This window comes from Lepidochelys kempii, chromosome 7, assembly GCF_965140285.1.
Source record: "Lepidochelys kempii isolate rLepKem1 chromosome 7, rLepKem1.hap1, whole genome shotgun sequence".
In the NCBI taxonomy this organism is placed as follows: domain Eukaryota; kingdom Metazoa; phylum Chordata; order Testudines; family Cheloniidae; genus Lepidochelys; species Lepidochelys kempii.
The window spans coordinates 5,917,869-5,936,805 of record NC_136386.1 but is presented as its reverse complement, the minus strand read 5'-3'; the positions used below and the strand labels follow the sequence as shown (position 1 = coordinate 5,936,805).

The window sequence follows — 18,937 nt, the reverse complement described above, 5'->3', positions numbered from 1 at the left end:
TTCCAATCTCTGGATACAGCCATGGTTTGAGAGGATGAGATCTACAGGTTCTAAAACTTTGAAGGGCATGGTGGCCAGAAACAATCAGTTCAGCTCACTAACTACAGATATTCTTTACTTTTTCTAAATAAATCAGTTTGTTTGAAAGTAAAAAGCTGTTTTGATCAACAGTTTGGTCAACTTTTATTTTCTTATGTATCCAGGGTAGTTTTATTCTTTTTTTTAAAAAAAATCTGTTTTTGTGCATTTTTAATGGGAGTTGACTTTCCATCCAAATGGAGCTTGGCACAAATCATAAGTACGAAATGAATCATCATCTACTAAATCAGAAATGCATAATTCATTTTTTTTCTAACATAAAAAAAGGAAAAGTTAAGAATCTGAATAAAGGTAAATTATGCCAGTGTTTCCCAAATGGTGGGTCCCAGCTCACCAGTGGGTCTTGGGAGGGATCCGCACATGGACACGCTCTCTGGGCAGCAGGCAGTGACATGGGGAACGGGTTCCAGGCAGCAGCGGCTCAGAGGAAGTGTCCAGAGCCAGCAAGCAGACAGTCAGCAATCACAATCTGGTCACAGGGGGACAGAAACTGGCTAGGGCTGCAGAAGGGGATGGGGCTGGAAAAGCGAGAACCAGAGGGCTGGAGGGAGTTGAGCAGGAGGCTTGGGCTGAGAAGGGAGGGGAGCAGGTGATTGCGGGGCTGAGAAGGGGAGGGGAGCAGGTATGGAGAGGTGGAAGAACAGGGACAACATTAGGTCCCCAAGAAAGACACATTGCAGTTGGTGGGTCATGAGTAAAATGTTTGGGGACCTCTCAGTTAAACCAAACAATTGTTTAAATCAGTGGTTCCCAAACTTGTTCTGCTGCTTGTGCAGGGAAAGCCCCTGGCGGGCCGGGCCGGTTTGTTTACCTGCCGCGTCCACAGGTTCGGCCAATTGCGGCTGCCAGTGGCCGCGGTTCGCTGCTCCAGGCCAGTGGGAGCTGCTGGAAGTGGCAGCCAGTACTTCCCTTGACCCACGCCGCTTCCAGCAGCTCCCATTGGCCTGGATCAGTGAACCGTGGCCACCAGGAGCCGCGATCGGTCAAACCTGCAGATGCGGCAGGTAAACAAACCGGCCTGGCCCGCAAGGGGCTTTCCCTGCACAAACGGTGGAACACGTGTGGGAACCACTGGTTTAAATAAAGGTGTATAGCTAGAACGTAGCCTCTTGCATATCAAACAGAAGCACCAAATTTAGTGCCAAGATTTAGGTGCAATTCAACGCATTTTAGAGATTACCAATCAATGCGAATCAACATTTCTTTAAGAAAATAACTAAGAAGCAGAAATGCAGAGCATGGTTAAAATGGACGTTTTAAATCAAGGTTTCCTGCTTGCTGATTTAAATCATAATTAAAATCAATCCCCCTGGCTATAAATAAAACCAAGGCAGCTCTTTTACTTCCAAATCCTGATCAGGGCTCAGGGCTTCATTGTGCTAGGTGCCATAGAGACAAATAACAAAGATGACACTCCCTTCCTCCAGGGAGCTCCCAGTCCACATGTTGGACAGTACGCAACAGGAGAGGGAAACTGACAAAGGCGGTGGAGGAGAGCGGCGTGGCCGGCGTAACACAAATCTCCACGTTCTAAGCCCTCTCTCTGTCCGTCTGCAATCCTGGTTGGCTCATTTCCTTCTCTGGCTTTTCCCAGATCATTTTTGCAGACGAATGCACCGAGGCCGAAGGGAGACACTGGCACATGAAGCACTTCTGCTGTTTTGAATGCGAAACGGTGCTGGGGGGGCAGAGGTACATCATGAAGGAAGGCAGGCCGTACTGCTGCAACTGCTTTGAGTCCTTGTATGCGGAGTTCTGCGACACCTGTGCACAACACATAGGTAAGGGCAAAATTCCCTGCAGGCTGTCAACAGGAGAGCGCACAAGGGGGGGGGAATGAAGTCATGCAGCTTTTGATGTGGGTTCATTTAAGACGGTGATATAGTGCTTTATTGTGCTGTTGCTTTTATTTCATTGGTTTGGTAATATTTTGAGCGGAACACACCTGAGGCAACCTGTTGAAATGACTTTTACTTGAAAGGACATTTCTGGCACTGTTACTTGTTTCAATAAATCCTTCGGAAACCATTTGGCAGTGCAGGAGTCTGTATGGGACTTCAGTCAATACCGCCGCATTTCCGCTGTGCGAGGAAAATCTATGCACAGCTGCCGCCAGCCATGTCCCTGCCCTGCGGAAATAACTATAGATGCAAACATCTGACTTTTCCTGGAGAATCAAGACAGGTAATTTATTTGTTTAAATGACTGCTTTTACAGGGAGGCAAAAGAGAGGCTGATCATATCCCCTTTTGTGCTAGGGAGGGTTTTTTGAAACAGGAAGAACATTGGAAAGCAGTCTCAGGAGATAATAAAACTACCAAAAGCAAAGATTTCACTGACTCATTTACTGTCCATTTTAACATTTTCTTTTAAATACTCTTGCACTTGTTGTAGCTGATCCTCCTCACTCCAGCTCTCAAAGGGGGCATATGGGTTAATGAGCTGTTCCAAGGGGAAATGTGTGTTCATTAGAAATCATTAACATTTCAATTTGCTTTTTTAATCCACAAATAGATGCGATATGCTCAGCAAAAAAAGAATGAGAAAGAGAGAGAGAGAAAGAGAGAGAGGAAAAGAAAAAGAAAACTAACAACAACTGCAGACTTAATCTAGATTTCTGGTGCTGATATTTTGCTGCTCTAAAAATACATTTGTACACTGGGTGCTAGCTCATTTCATTCCTAAACACTGATACATTAACATTCCTTAAGCTAGTACCAATCACAATGGTTAACATGAGCTTGGCAGCTAATGTTACTACATTCTGGAATCTGCCTGGCTGTTTTGCTGTGCGTTGTAAAAAAAAAAAAAAAAATCTGTTTACACGGATGGATGCACAGACAGGCTTTTATTTGTACCCATAGGTAAGTGCACATTTTTATGCAGTACTGCACGGTGGGGGTGGGGAACCCTTTTTCTCACATGAAATGGCCCAACAGTCAACGGAGGAATAAAAATTTCAGCAAAGCACTTAAGGACATGCTTAACTTTGTCCTCCATCACGTCCCTCCTTAAAACTGATGTCTGCTGTGATGCCTTCAGAACACTCAACCCTGGAGAAGCAGCTGCTATGCTTATCACACTTGTCTCACTGTTACTTTGTGCTGTCCACCTGTCTGTCCCTTGTCTTCTACTGAGATTGTAAGCTCTCCAAGGGAGGGAATGTATTTTACCATAGGTTTGTGCAATGCCTGGCACAGCAGGGCTTGGGCCTCTAGGTGCTACCACAATACAAATTATTATTAATAATAATAATAATTAATGCAAACATGAGCTTAAGCGTCATATCAGTTAAAACTAAGCACGAGCTTAAGATCTTTGCAGAACTGGGGTGTATAGCAGGGCCTCTAAATGAGAAAGAAACCTCATGCTTCTCCTGGAAGTAACTTCAGGAGAGAGGATGCTATCTGGCTTAATAAAAAGCTGATGTTCTACCCACTGCTTTCTCTCCCTTTGGCATTCAAATGCAATATAAGTGGTTTGCTTGTTACACTGGAGAAAAGAGTTACACTGAAAACAGTTCTAGCTCGGAATAGAATGTGCTAATGGGTATATTATAATGGGTTAATGGGAAAATTTATATATATAAAATTAGTCAAATGTACTCTCTATGTGCAAACTTGTGTTGCACACACATATAGTTGAGTTCTTCATAATGTTCTTTATGCCCTGAGCATTCTGTATATCATGCAGCCGTTACTAAGGTAATTACTTTTTCCCGAGAACTGCAATGTAACCAGACATATAAAAATATGAATTATAATTGTGTCTTCAGATGCTGTTTTCACCCCCCTGGAAAATATTTATATCTTTGACCAAAAAAAGGATTACCACGTATGTACTACACACATTCTTTGTCTGCCTCTCTTTGAGCCAGTCTGTTGTAATTTCTTTTGGTGTTAGGCTCTTCTGTTTATAAATACAGACTAACTGCTCTCCGCTTGCAGTACACATTTGGGTAGGGAGGGTTAATGAAAACGCATTTTGAATCTTCCCCACAGGATTCCCAGGAGGTTGGAGTGACAATGTAATGACTGTGTTTCGGTTTAGTGGTTGTGTGGGTTAAGTGCTGACGGATAGACTGCCCTTTGCCCACTCTCCCATTGGCTACCCCATTTTTAAAAAACTGAATTTTGGTGTGGGGGAGTGGAGATACAGCACATTAGTCTGCAGTGAAGCCTTTAACACCAGTTAGTAAAGAGGATTTCAGGGAATACAAATGATTTAAAGCCAGCTTCCCATTGTGAGTACAAAGAAGAGCTAACCTGGCAGGGATAATTCTTGGGTAAATATGGTGGTGATCAATTGAAGTTACAGCTGGTGTAACCTATGACTGGTAAGCCTCATGCGTCTGCTTGTTCAGAACAGATTCTCATTGTTAGGCCTACAATGAATTTAATTCCCTCAGTAAGCCAGGCAGGGCTGAGTGAAGGCAAACTTTATCCTCTGTATGGCTGCTACCTAATGGATTTGAGTATAAAGCAATCCAAGGTGATTGTTCATGTAGTCTCTTTACCTCTCCTCTTTAGAGAAGAGGCTAGAATAGTTAAAAGAAGTTTGGGTCTTAAAATCTACAGGGAATAGAGCAGTCAAGGGCAGGGATGGGTTTATATTTAGCTGCATCTCAAACCTGGGAAAGCAGCACAAATTCCTCTTCTGGGTTGTTGGTTTTTGTGGGGTTTTTTTAAGTAGCTAGTGGTTTTATTGCGTTGACTTCAACAACTTTGTGAAGAAACTTTCATGTTCCTACCATTTAAAATATGAAATAAGTATTTAAAATTCAATAACCCCTGACTCAGCTGTGCCACCGTTTCTACGTTAAGTAAGTCCTTTGGTTAGGCCTTGAACCTGGGAAGACTTATACTTAACTTTACACAATTTAGTAGTCCCATTGAAGTTACCAAAGGATTGGGACCTATATGTGGATTATTTTTATGGGCTTGCTCCTCAACATGAGGAAAGGTTGTAGAATCAGGGCCTTCTGTGTTTTCATTCTTGATTCATCTTTCATGAATTGTTAGAAAATGAAACCACTGAAATTTCTGGGGAGTAACTTCCAATTCATGACATAGCTCTTACACTTTCTATATGTTTTTCTCCCCCCCTCCCCCAAGGTATTGACCAGGGCCAGATGACTTATGATGGCCAACACTGGCATGCTACAGAAACCTGTTTTTGCTGTGCTCAGTGCAAGAAATCCCTACTTGGTCGACCTTTCCTACCAAAACAAGGGCAGATATTCTGTTCGAGGGCATGCAGCGTGGGCGATGATCCTAACGGCTCGGATTCGTCAGATTCGGCATTTCAGAACGCAAGAGCAAAGGAGTCCCGCCGCAGTGCCAAAATTGGCAAGAACAAAGGGAAAGTGGAGGAAAACATGTTAAATCAGTGCAGTCAACTGCAAGTGACCTCAAATAGACTTTCTGCAGATGTGGACCCACTGTCGCTACAGATGGATTTGCTGAGTTTGTCTAGTCAGACTCCTAGCCTAAACAGAGAGCACATATGGAGGAGTAGAGATGAACTCTATCACTATGGAAATCAAATGGAGCAAAGTCAATCCCAAAGCCCCTTGCAACTTCTCAGCCAGTGTAATATAAGGACTTCCTATAACCCAGGACAGGTCCCAGGCACTCAACCAGATTTATGGGCCAAACATTTCAGCAATCCAAAGAGAAGTTCATCTATAGCTATGAAGGGGCATAGTGGAAGCTTCATCCAGGAGTGCAGAGAAGATTATTACTCAGGAAGGCTTAGGTCACAAGAAAGCTACAGCGATATGTCTAACCAGAGTTTTAATGAAACCAGAGGAAGCATCAAAGTTCCAGAATATGATGAAGAAGAAGAAGGCGGGATGTCTACCCAACAGTGTCGAACAAGGCATCCAATCAATGCACTTAAATTCACTGAGGCCCTAACACCCACCGAGCAAACACCACGGGGCTCAATGGAGTCCCTCGCCCTTTCAAATGCCACAGGTAAGACACTACCAGCTAGCACAGTGTTCTGTTGTTAATCCTGCAGCCAGACAGAAAGGTAGGTGAATCCACCTATTAAAACAAAATTATGGTTTGCTGTGTGGAGGTAGAATTGCAGAGCTCTGCAGCAGCATAGGGAATGCATGTGGGTGATGATGAAAAGGTAGGGATGCCTCCAGGGTTTGACAATCGTAATAGATTTTTGCAATGCAAAAATCAGAGTCTGAAGCCCTGTGGCTGTGTGGTGGAGCCAAGCAGCAGCAGAGCCGGTGATTTGCTTTTGAATCCAGAGGGCACCTCCATGGTTAACTTTGTTTTCCGATTTGACTGTCCGTTGTGCTAGGTATACATACACATAAAATCCCTAAATAACTGGATCAAACATAAGAACATAAGAACGGCCAGATTGGGTCAGACCAAAGGTCCATCCAGCCCAGCGTCCTGTCTTCCTATAGTGGCCAATGCCAGGTGCCCCAGAGGGAATGAACAGAACAGTTAATCATAAAGTGATCCATTCCCTGTCACCCATTCCCAGCTTCTGGCAATCAGAGGCTAGGGACACCATCCCTGCCCCTCCTGGCTAATAGCCATTGATGGACCTATCCTTCATGAATTTATCTAGTTCTTTTTTGAACCCTGTTATAGTCTTGGCCTTCACAACATCCTTTGGCAAGAAGTTCTACAGATTGACTGTGCGTTGTGTGAAAAAAATACTTTCTTTTGTTTGTTTTAAAGCTGATGCCTATTAATTTCATTTGGTGGCTCCTAGTTCATGTGTTATGAGAAGAAGTAAATAACACTTCCTTATTTACTTTCTCCACACCAGTTATGGTTTTATAGACCTCTGTCATATCCCCCCTTAGTCGTCTCTTTTCCAAGCTGAAAAGTCCAAGTCTTACTAATCTCTCCTCATATGGAAGCTGTTCCATACCCCTCATCATTTTTGTTGCCCTTTTCTGAGTCTTTTCCAAGTCCAATATACCTTTTTTTGAGATGAGGCGACCACATCTTCACGCAGTATTCAAAGTGTGGGTGCACCATGGATTTATATAGAGGCAATATGATATTTTCTGTCTTATAAGCTATCCCTTTTCTAATGATTCCCAAAATCCTGTTTGCTTTTTTGACTGCCGCTGCACATTGAGTGGATGTTTTCAGAGAACTATCCACAATGACTCCAAGATCTCTTTCTTGAGTGGTCACAGCTAATTTAGACCCCAACATTGTATATGTATAGTTGGGATTATGTTTTCCAATGTGCATTACTTTGCTTTATCAACATTGAATTTCATCTGCCATTTTGTTGCCCAGTCACCCAGTTTTGTGAGATCCTTTTGTAGCTCTTTGCAGTCTGCCTGAGCCTTAACTATATTAAATAGTTTTGTATCATCTGCAAATTTTGCCACCTCACTGTTTACCCCCTTTTCCAGATCATTTATGAATATGTTGAATCGGACTGGTCCCAGAACACACCCCTGGGGACACCACTATTTACCTCTCTCCCTTCTGGGAACCGACCATTTATTCCTACCCTTTGTTTCCTATCTTTTAACCAGTTACTGATCCATGAGAGGACCTTCCCTCTTATCCCATGACAGCTTACTTTGCTTAAGAGAAGAAGTTACACACTCCTCACCGGTTCAGCTTCATTCAGAAATCACTCTTCCCTCTCACTCCATTAACCGCCCTCCCTTTTGACTCAGCCCCTTCGCAGAACCCTTGAGGATATGGCAAGCTCTGCAGTGTGCCCTGAAGGTCAGTAGGCTTGAGTGCTGTCAGACCTAGATGGGGAAACAAGTTCAAGAGACCAGCCTGCCGCCATGTCTCTCTCCCATGGGGGCCAGTGGCCAGAGCATCTTAGCTGATCTCATGCACCATGCGTCTATTTGAGAGATGTCTTCAGAATGTAAATGCGAGTTGATCAGGACTGGGACAGAAGGGCATGGTGGAGGACAAGTGAGGTACATGCCCTATTGTGTCTACAGAATAGCAAAGAGAGGAAAGAAGACAGCTTGTGCTCCTCTTCTGGTCTAGCTCTACAGAAGCATAGATACCGAGCAGAGATCAGAGTGAGAACACAGTATGTGACAGCCAGCAGTACAACCTCCCTGGAACCGAGAAAGTACCGTATAGTCTGTAAAACAAGGGTGCATGCAAGTAATGGAGTGTCTGCTTTAACTGTGGAAATCCCAGAATTTGCAGGTTTAATAAGACAGTCGAGCATTGCAAGACCTTGAATTCACCTCACTTTGATTTCTCTTGTTTACTAAATATAATTATTTTGGGGTGCGGGATGGGGGGGGCTTTTAGTGTATTTCAAAACAAACCCATTGCTGCTCTTTAATCCTTCCTTTAAAAGAAGGAAAATCATTAATGCCAGCTGCTGGAGAAGAGACGGATTTTAGCCTCAAGAGCCCAAGGAGCTCTCCTAAGCAACAGCTGGGGGCAAAAATTATTTCAAAATACTTTGAAATATAACCCATGACAGGCCCACAATAAGCCCCCTTTTGTGTAGTGTTTTTTTAAGTAGAACATTATGGTGCTTAGTGGTTTACTAGTCTTTCCTTTTTATATACACCACTCTTTCCCCTCCTGTCTTTTCATTGTATTGTAATAACTAGTCACAAAAACAGAGATGATGCTGGCTTCCCATGACTGTAAATGTATCTAAATGAAATATTCAGTATTCGCTTGGTCTGACTACATTTGCTTTTCATTCCTTGGCCCAGCAAAGCGTGTGTGTGGAATAAGCCTGTTGGGGCTTAGGAGATATAACACATTAGTCTGCAAACAGGCTTTATGTTTGATTCAGACCCCAGTGCAATGGAGTTTTTCTTTAGTCGACAGTAGTTTACGTTATCAGATGACCATGCTAATCTGGCACAGCTAACCGCCTTTCCTCAGGAGTCCCTAAAGCATGAAACCTCCTTGAAAAGAAAATACCAAGTATAGTTTGTTAGCCACAGATATTTACTTTGCTTTTTCTTTCCTCTCCCTCCCCCTATTCCCCTTCGCTTCTCCTCCCCTCCCCCCCCCCAAGGGCTTTTTTCTTTTCGGCCAAGCTTTGTTTGGATTCAGCCATGTACAGTCCCCTCCCCCCTGAAAATCTGATCTACCTCTCATCCTTTCACCTCCTAACTAGCTGCCTAGAAACGGTTCAGAGTCCAGTTGCATGGGCTGGTATTGTTGTTCTTTGCAAGGTGCTGGCAGTATGCTTGGCACTGTGTGAATGGATGCGAGGCCCTGTCCAGCCCTTGAGAGCTCAGAGCATACCAACCCCGCTCAGGAAATGCAATAGGGACAAGTCTGTAGGTGTCTCTGAAGCCCCTTTGTAGCATCCGGCTTTAAGAGCGGAGAGGGGTTAGTGGAGACTGAGTGAATTTTAGAAGGGTTATGAATTTCCTCAGCCTGAAATGACAGGACTCTTTTGTTACTCCGGTGCCCCCAGGACAAGTTTATGGGTTCTGGTGTGTTTGTCTTGGAAGTGTGCCAGCACCCTACCTGGAGTTGAAATAATCTGTTTCCGGCCATATCCTCGCTCAACTTCCATAAATTAAGTTCAGAATAGGACATAAGAAGAAGGCGGTCTTCCCGCCCTATATACAGTTCCAAAAGGGAATCTGAAATTGGGGACAGAGAAGGCAAAATAAATCGCTTTCAGAAATCAGTGTAAGCATGAGTGTAGGTGAAAGCAATCTGAGAGAGCCTCAGACCCACACCCTTCATACTCCCGATATGGAAACTTTGTTAGCATAAATAAACTTGAGCCGCACTGAGGTCTGTTGCTGGATTTGCAGCATGCAAGCAATGTACAGCTATTTAAATAATGATTTTGTAGTTTGGCGCTCACATGTAACAAGTTATCTGGCACAGGTCAACAGGCAATTTTAAAAAAGGGTTTTAATTATTACGATGCAAAATATCTCTATATTTAATCTTAGGACATCCCTTTTTAAAGCATTGTGGGGAGGTTTTCAATGGCACTCAACTCCCGGTTGTACCTTTGAAAATCTGCCCTTAAAATCAAACTGTCCTTCCAAACACTTGCTCTATTAATGTATATTAATTAATCTGTTCCTTCCTGCTTAGTTTTCTCTACTGGAGAAGTAGCTCAGAATGCTGAGGCTTGCTTTGAAGGTGTCAAACAAGTACTTATGAAATCCAGATGATGATCATAGTTTTCAATGGTAATTTGTATTACAATGGTGCCTAGAGACCCCGTCTGAGATCAGGGCTCCATTGTGCTAGGCACAGAACAAATAGAATAAGAGGCAATCCCGGCCCCAAATTGTTCACTATCTGAAGAGACAAGGCTGACTTGTCTTTTCCCTGGGAGAAGAAAGAAAGGATTATTATTCCCATTTAATAAATAGCCAACTCAGGCACAGAGAGTTTAAGTGACTTGCCCAAGGTCATGCAGGAGATAGGTAGCAGAGATGGGAATTGAAGCCAGCTAGGCTATTTTCAGTAGAGTTGTGGAAGAGAAAACAAAGTACTTCACGTGCTACCTTGTTTAGCTGCCCTCTCCACTCAGATGCAGGGCTCCTTCCTCCCACCCACTCTTATCGCTGCTGTTGCTCAGCCCGTGACCCAATGTGCAGCTCAGACATGGTGTTTTGCTTTTCGTGATGGCTCAGCCTGGCTTTTGGAAAGCACTCAGTACAGACCCCCTGCAAAGGAAACGCCACAGTAAATATGTCACAAATCAGAAACAGCCTACGGTGCCTCTTGCTCCGGAGCATTCCTTGACACATCGCTAAACTGCAGGTCTCCTAAATGAAGCAAAGTAAACACACAGGGTCACTCTATCCATGCGATTTGCGACTCCCACCAAGAAAGCTCGAGTGCGTTTTTTTTGCAAAACGCTCCAGCGTTTCCCTTTGTACTAAAACACTGAGAAAGTCCCTTTAAAATTCTCTCTCCACACAGTTGCTCCACCTTGTAAAATACACTGTGTGGAGTGATTCATTCTGAATCTGTCCAATATTTTTATGACATCACTGAAAACATTTATTTTATATAGAGCTGAAGGGCAAACAGTCTCTGACCTGCACAGCACATGTTACAATCTGACTGACTCCATCCTGGCAGGAAATTCTGCTGTGATGTTTCTATTACAGCTCAGCCAGTAATTAGCTGGAGGTGCCAGGGAAAGCAGATAACAAACCAGGTGTGTGGCTAAAGTCCATTTTCTATGGGTAAAAAGCTACCTGTGTCTTCCACCTGTGAAAAGTTATTGTGACTGTTATATCTGCATTGCTGTCAATAGTACCTAGACACCCCAACTGAGATCTAGGTGCTGTACAAACACACACAGGAAGAACCCCCCCTCCAAGAGTTATTGTCTAATTAAATGACAGACAAAGGTTAGAAAAACAAAGTAGCATTGTGCCCATTATACACAATGGGTAGAAAGCTGGCTAGATTGTCGGGCTCAACGGGTAGTGATCAATGGCTCCATGTCTAGTTGGCAGCCGGTATCAAGTGGAGTGCCCCAAGGGTCGGTCCTGGGGCCGGTTTTGTTCAATATCTTCATAAATGATCTGGAGGATGGTGTGGATTGCACTCTCAGCAAATTTGCGGATGATACTAAACTGGGAGGAGTGGTAGATATGCTGGAGGGGAGGGATAGGATACAGAAGGACCTAGACAAATTGGAGGATTGGGCCAAAAGAAATCTGATGAGGTTCAATAAGGATAAGTGCAGGGTCCTGCACTTAGGACGGAAGAACCCAATGCACAGCTACAGACTAGGGACCGAATGGCTAGGCAGCAGTTCTGCGGAAAAGGACCTAGGGGTGACAGTGGACGAGAAGCTGGATATGAGTCAGCAGTGTGCCCTTGTTGCCAAGAAGGCCAATGGCATTTTGGGATGTATAAGTAGGGGCATAGCGAGCAGATCGAGGGACGTGATCGTTCCCCTCTATTCGACATTGGTGAGGCCTCATCTGGAGTACTGTGTCCAGTTTTGGGCCCCACACTTCAAGAAGGATGTGGATAAATTGGAGAGAGTCCAGCGAAGGGCAACAAAAATGATTAGGGGACTGGAACACATGAGTTATGAGGAGAGGCTGAGGGAGCTGGGATTGTTTAGCCTGCAGAAGAGAAGAATGAGGGGGGATTTGATAGCTGCTTTCAACTACCTGAAAGGGGGTTCCAAAGAGGATGGCTCGAGACTGTTCTCAATGGTAGCAGATGACAGAACGAGGAGTAATGGTCTCAAGTTGCAGTGGGGGAGGTTTAGATTGGATATTAGGAAAAACTTTTTCACTAAGAGGGTGGTGAAACACTGGAATGCGTTACCTAGGGAGGTGGTAGAATCTCCTTCCTTAGAGGTTTTTAAGGTCAGGCTTGACAAAGCCCTGGCTGGGATGATTTAACTGGGAATTGGTCCTGCTTCGAGCAGGGGGTTGGACTAGATGACCTTCTGGGGTCCCTTCCAACCCTGATATTCTATGATTCTATGATTCTATACAGATGGAAAATGCAGGCACAGAGAGATTCAGCAAAGCACATGAGTAATCCCATTTAAGTCAACAGGGTCCTGACAAACTTTGAGGTACAAACACACGCGTAAGTGCTTTGCCCAAGAAGGCTCTTCTAAATAACTTGCCTGAGGTCACACAGGAATGTTGAGGCACGGGTGGGAATTGAGCACAGATCTCCTGAGTCTCAGTCCAGTGCCTGGGCATCAAGCGGATCTTCCTTTCCTCATGGTCCTACCTAGTAAATGGTTGCACCGGATGGACAATAAGCACTGGATAAGTGTGCCCCACTGGTGACTTTGTAAGCCGGATTTTACACCCATGAGAATGGCATGAAATCCTGTGGGATTCTTTCTAAGCAGATTCTAGTTAAACCCTTGAGAGCCAATTCCTAATGGGATAGTTAAGTAACACTAATGTTAAGAGAAAACCTACTGACCACTCACCCTGAGTGTCTAGACGTTCTCTGTCGTCACACTGTGTATACTAATATCTTGAGATTCAGCTAGACCACTGAATTTTCAGTGCTAGCCATAACTCTGCATATCCTTTCTGTTTGTGCATTTAAATTAGGTCCCTAGCGCTCTGTTTTCCCCTAGCTGGGCATGTCTAATCTCCATTAACAATTATGGGACGTAACCACACACACCAGCTAAGGAAAATAGACTCCTAATTTTAGGCAACTCATTTCCCTTTCATTTTTTAATTGTGATTTGTTTAAATGTTTCCTTGGCCTCAGTATCAATCGTAATCTATGAGACAATCTGAATTGCTATGGTGCCTTCATTGAGATTAGACTAATCTGTCTAAATGTATGAGAAACAGAATCGGACGTAGGGGCAGGAGAAGAAATACATTAGTTTTCCAATGCAGCCTGGAGCCAGCCTGGTCTCAGTGGAGCTCTATGAGAAAGTCAGAGAGCATCCTCCTACTGAGATCAGATGGGCAACTTTACAGAAGTCCCACTCCCAACAGAGGTTCATAAGAGAACCTAATTGGCAGGTCCAATATTTGGCCTCCAAAAGAGAGTGCCGCAACATTCTTAAATTCCCAGCTGTGCCATCTTTCTAGCCTCTTTGCTGGCTTTACTCTTGTGAACAGACAGGGTGCTGAAATATTAAAACATTTGTGCTTTCGAGTTCTTCAGAGAACTTCATGGAACTCTTCATTTTCAGTTATTTGTTGGCCAACAAGAATGGAGCCACTAGGGGGAGTATATCAGCATTTTAGCATTCTCACAGCTGCAATTCCAGTAAACTCAGCATTCCGAGTTGCTCTGCGATGGGTCACCCAGTTTAGAAGCTGAGATGTTAATAGATTTGCAGCTCACTCTTTGAAGGGCAGCTACTTTTCCCCTGCCTATCATATTCAGTTTCCTTTGGCCAGCCAACTTTGGGAATCTCCATTAAATGGAAGTTACCAACATCACAAAATTAGCAACAGTAGATTCTACCATTGTAAAAAGGTTTACACCAAAGCCTCTGTCTCATTCATTAAACTGGCAGGATGCTGGTGTTCTGGCGTTTGTGATCCTTATCTCATGAGAACGAGCTGATCCTGCCAGAGATTAAGCACAACCTGGAAGGCGTTCAGTCCCTTATTGAATTGATCTTGAGCCCAATAGTTGTCTTGTTGCTATTGTCATGTTAATTCCAATGGGTGTTTCATAACCTTGTCAAAGTTGATGCAAAGCGTTGCACATACTTAGCGACCAAATTATAAATAAAAGCTTCTCTCTGCTGATTCCGAACAATGGTTTTAGCAAAACACCAGTCGGTCTAAGAGCCCCCTTTAAGAAGTACTGGCAAGCAAAATTTCAATGTCAAATAACAGTCTCTTTGTTTGCAGACAACTTGGGGAGGTATCAGAGGTCAGGCCCACATTGAATGATGACACTGTTGGAGTGCTCAAAAGGAGAAACAAAGTTTAACCAGAAAACCAGCTCAATGTAGGTTAACAACATAGAGTCAAATCCTGCCCTCATTTGACATAGGTGGAAATCTGGAGTAACTACTCTGAAGTCAGTGGGATTCCATGGGGTGTCAATCAGGGCAGAATTGGGTTTAACAGGTATAGAGCAGGTATCTACTGGAGTTATTTATATCACGAAACACCTAGAGACCCCAATTAGGTTCTTCTAAAAACTGACCAACCAGGTGTAAAAGGTAGTCTCTGCCCAAAAGAATTTCCAGTCTAAGGTTGCAGGCTGGTGGAAGAGACAGACAAATGGGCGTTAGCAGAGTAAAGACGGTGGCCGTAAAATGAACGCGGTATGCATAAAAGAAGGCTGCAGTGTCTAACAAAGACCCAGTTCTGGAATTAAAGTGGAAATTCCAGCTGAGCTTTATAGCAACTCAGACCGCCTGTAAACAGAGAGGGAGAGAATTACCATCTCTGCTCCCCTCAAGTATGTTCTGCAAACTATAGCTTCACGTGCAAAAAGGGAAGAGAGGGATGTGAGACCATCACAATAGAAGTTGTTTCATGCTGGCATTGAAGCTCAGGATCTTTTACGACGGAAAAACCTTTTCAAAAAGGTCATCTCCCTGTGCCAAGTCAGCCATATTTGGCAAGACTCGACCACTGTCATAGGAAGCTCAGAAAATAGTGTCTCACCCCAACTGAGCAGCTCTGTTCCCAGCCTTTCATGGCAGCGTCCAAGCCCATCTGCCTCCCTGCATCGGACAAAGAATCAGAAGCGAAGGGGTGGAGAGAGTCTGTCAGTGTACGGAGTGGGACGACAGTGGCAGTAAGACTGACCTGGCGGGCTCTTTGCTTTCAATCTGTTTCCCTTTCTTCCTCCAGGTGAGGAGGGGATTCAAAGCGGAAAGCCCTGCTTGCAGTTCAGACATACTTGCAATACCTGGGGGCCCAAACTAGCCTCTCCCTTTTCTTTGTTGCTGTAAAGGTAGATGAAAGATTGTGGGTGGGGGTTTCCAAAAACCCACTGAAGTCCCTGGAAGCTGGGGAGCTCAGAGTGGCCAGTGCTGAGCACTGCTGAAAATCCCACTCCTCATGTATTCTTTTCTCTTCCCCTCCCGCCCCCATTGAGGATGCGGATGTTCGTGACAGGGCGGTGGATGAAAAGACAGAGTGTTGTACCATCCAATACATAGCTAGTCAGCACACCGCTCCCAATTCCACTGAGCTGTCGCTGTCTTTTTCACTGGTAGGGAGACGTCTCCCAGCTCTTCAGCCATCCCCTTCCCTTCCAGCCCTGGAAAATGGAACATTTCTTTCAAGTCACTAGGGCAACAGCACTTAGCAGACTTGTTGCAACTTCAAAATATAGAGAGAGAGACCCTTGAATTTCCCAGGCAAACAGGCAAAGCCTGAGAGTCTCCTTCTGACAAGGACAATATCAAGGTGTATTAACTCTGATTAGTACACTCTGTGCACTCTTTTGTTTTTCATTCCTTCGTTCCCCTGGAAGTTTGGCCTGCAGTCTGTGCGTATATTGAGATGCTCCTGCCTTGCGTGAGTATATGCTAGTTTGCTGTTGCTGGATCTCCGGTGGTAAACACTAGGCTGCTGGCATGGACTTTTATTTTAGACAAAGGCACGGAGGCATATGCTTTGCAAAACAAAACGAGACCTGAAATGGACCCTTGGAAACCCGTTTTGTGGCAAGAAAATAATTGTACATCAAATAGTTGTGCTTCCCTGACCCATCAGCGACCCTTCCAAACCCAGAGTGTTGTGTTCTACAAGATGGAATCCTGTTGGTTTTGTGGAGAGTCGTAAAATCCAACGTTAGCCACTTGGAGGGCTCTGCTGACGCTTTCTCTAATGTGTGGTGCTCCCTTGTTTGCTCACACGTTCTCAGCTGTTGCTTGCCCTGTAACAGTGTTCATCTTTCTTACCTGCAAATCAGTTGTTGGGAGAAAAACTGGAATTAGTCCCCAAAATGATGCATTGAAATGATACCAGCCCCTTCCTCATGCAAATCTAAGAGTTTTGACAGCTTTCTTTCCTATGGAAAACTCCTCCACTGCAAAGCAGGCAGACAAAAGGAGCAGCAGAAGGATTCTGCAAGAAGGGGGCTGTCTTTTCTGGCTGCAGGCAAAACAGAGGGAGGAATGGGGGGGAGTCCTGTTTGCAGAATGACTGGTGTAGAAACCTCCCCTGATTATCTCACTGAGTACCCCAAAGACTGAGGCTTCACTAATGAGGCATGGCGGATGAGGTGGTTAAACTAGGCACACTGCAGTAATCATTTCCAGTCAAATCTCTCACCCAGATGATATTGGCATAGTGGCTGTTTTCAGTGCGCTGGGTGTCTGAGCTGTTTGTGACAAGAAACGTATCCTGAAATCGTTAGAAAATCTTCATGATTTACAGTGCACCAGGCTGCACAGCGAAGTGTCAGAATCGTGAATGGCTTGGCAGGCACTTCGCTTGTCTCTGAATTACAAGGTTCCTTGCCTTTCTCTCCCAGCCTTGTTTACTTTTAGCTTTTTCCAGTGGTTATATAACTGTTCCCTTTTATTTCTGCAAATCCCAGGGTCGAAGTGGAGTGAAGCTGTGCTATAAACAAGTCACTGACAGTACTGCTCCTCTTTCTCTTAAGTTCCTTTCAATTCCTGCGGTGGAATTTAAAATCAAGCCCATTTCATGGGCTGTGGGTTCTTAGGAAAGTGCCTACCTAGCACTACAGAGGCAGCCAGAATCCAACAGCTTCGGGGGCACTTGGGGGAGGGAAGGTCAGAAGTGAAAGTGTTCAGATCTGTTCTGCCTGCGTACGCTGCAGTTAAACAAAGCCAATTCAGGAGACGCTGATTTTGGAAACGTACACTCAGCTTTACACATTTAATACGCTTCAGACCTCAGTTATTATGCTACACAGAGGACTTGCTTTCCATTCCCTGTGGTGAGTGTAAGGAAATGGAGTGGCAGTGAATTGCTGTATTCACAAGTGGTATAATAAACTAATCAAGCATTATTGAAACCTCCTTTCTGCCCAGTTCTGCAAAGCATCAAGCATGCGCTTAAGACCAGTTGCTGTCAATGAGACAGCATGAGGGTGGGATTTAAGTTGCAGTTGGGCAAAAATGTTCACAGAGAAACCCTAAAACCATTGCAAAACCTACCTCGTGTCTTGTGCATCATCACAAGGTTCACAAGTCTTTTAGGGGAACTTGAGCTTGGTCTAGAGTGACCTCCAGATGATGTGTGCATTCATCTAAAGTCTGGTTTTCCATGGCCCAGCATGGACACTGGTCATTGTTATTGGTTTTGACTGAAGCCCTGCCTACGTCCGAGACATTTGAACCCGTGTAACTGTGCATGGCTGTCCATCATACCCGATAATGGTGTCGCGGCAGCTCATGTGTTTTCTTGTGGCTGTACAGCCAATCTGTGAGGAGCAAGGTCACGAACAGATGTGACATCGGAAGTTAAAGCCTCTCCTTGAAGACTTGACATGACACTTGGCTCTTTTTAAATTGTTTTGTGCATCTGTCTTTCTCCAAGTGTTTACAGCTTTTATCGCTAGTTGCTCTCCATTCAGGTCTGTCCTTGGCTGGGCCTTCGAAGTTACCAATATGCAGCATGAGCTGAGATTCTCCTTGAAGCATTTACGTTGCCCGCCCTTTCTGTGCTTTCAAGTGTAACTATGTCAGTGCAGTCACATCACTGCAAACCCTTAATGTAGATTCACTGCACTGACATCAAACGGGGTTTGTACAAAAGCAGCTTAATCTGATGTTACGCAAGGATGCTGTTACAAGGCGTGAGCCTCATTTGATGTTTGTGCAGTGTAACTACATTAGGGGGAGTGTACTCCTGTAACCGTATAGTTGTTGACTGGAAATAGTGTTGCTTAAGATCAATTGCTGTCAATGAGACAGCAGGAGGGTAGGTAGATTTCTCAAATGTAGATGGGGTCAGTCGTGCTTTGAGGCTTTCGTGTTTGTTTGGAATTGGAAACTCAGAGGGTGTGCTGAGATATTTGCAGTCCCCCATAATTCTAGCCTTTAATGTATGGTGTCTTGATGAGGCAGGTGCTTTCATTCAACAATTTGACATGAATCAGCAAAACAAGATGCTTGGCCTTTTGCACTGTGCCACACTCTGGTAGCACCAGGGAGCCATCTACCTTCAGCCAAGTCACACGGCAGTAGGCTTGGCAAGGCTATACAGTTGTTCCAGTTCCTCACATTGAGGCTTTGAAGCGTCATCAGGAGATGGTGATTTAATCCCAATCAAAACGGACATTTCAGAAGGTCCTGCAGATGTGAGGGGAAATGGGAAACTATATCTGTACAATAAAAACGTCCTCAAGCCATGGGCTAGCGTAAGTTTTCTGCTCGCCTGGATAGTCTGGTGAAACAGATTCTCAAATTTCTTTAATAGAAAAATATCCTTTGCATGGCA

At 44.4% G+C, this 18,937-nt stretch overlaps 1 protein-coding gene across 3 annotated transcripts in view; it reads left to right on the top strand.

The window, feature by feature from the left end:
• Window positions 1–18,937, top strand: part of PRICKLE2 (prickle planar cell polarity protein 2) — a 195,311-nt gene that overhangs the window by 163,886 nt on the left and 12,488 nt on the right. For all 3 annotated transcript variants that reach the window (XM_073350993.2, XM_073350998.2, XM_073350995.2), the window contains 2 exons: window positions 1,694–1,880; window positions 5,214–6,077. In XM_073350993.2, coding sequence (XP_073207094.2) covers window positions 1,694–1,880; window positions 5,214–6,077 — 1,051 coding nt within the window. The remainder of the gene's footprint in view (window positions 1–1,693; window positions 1,881–5,213; window positions 6,078–18,937) is intronic.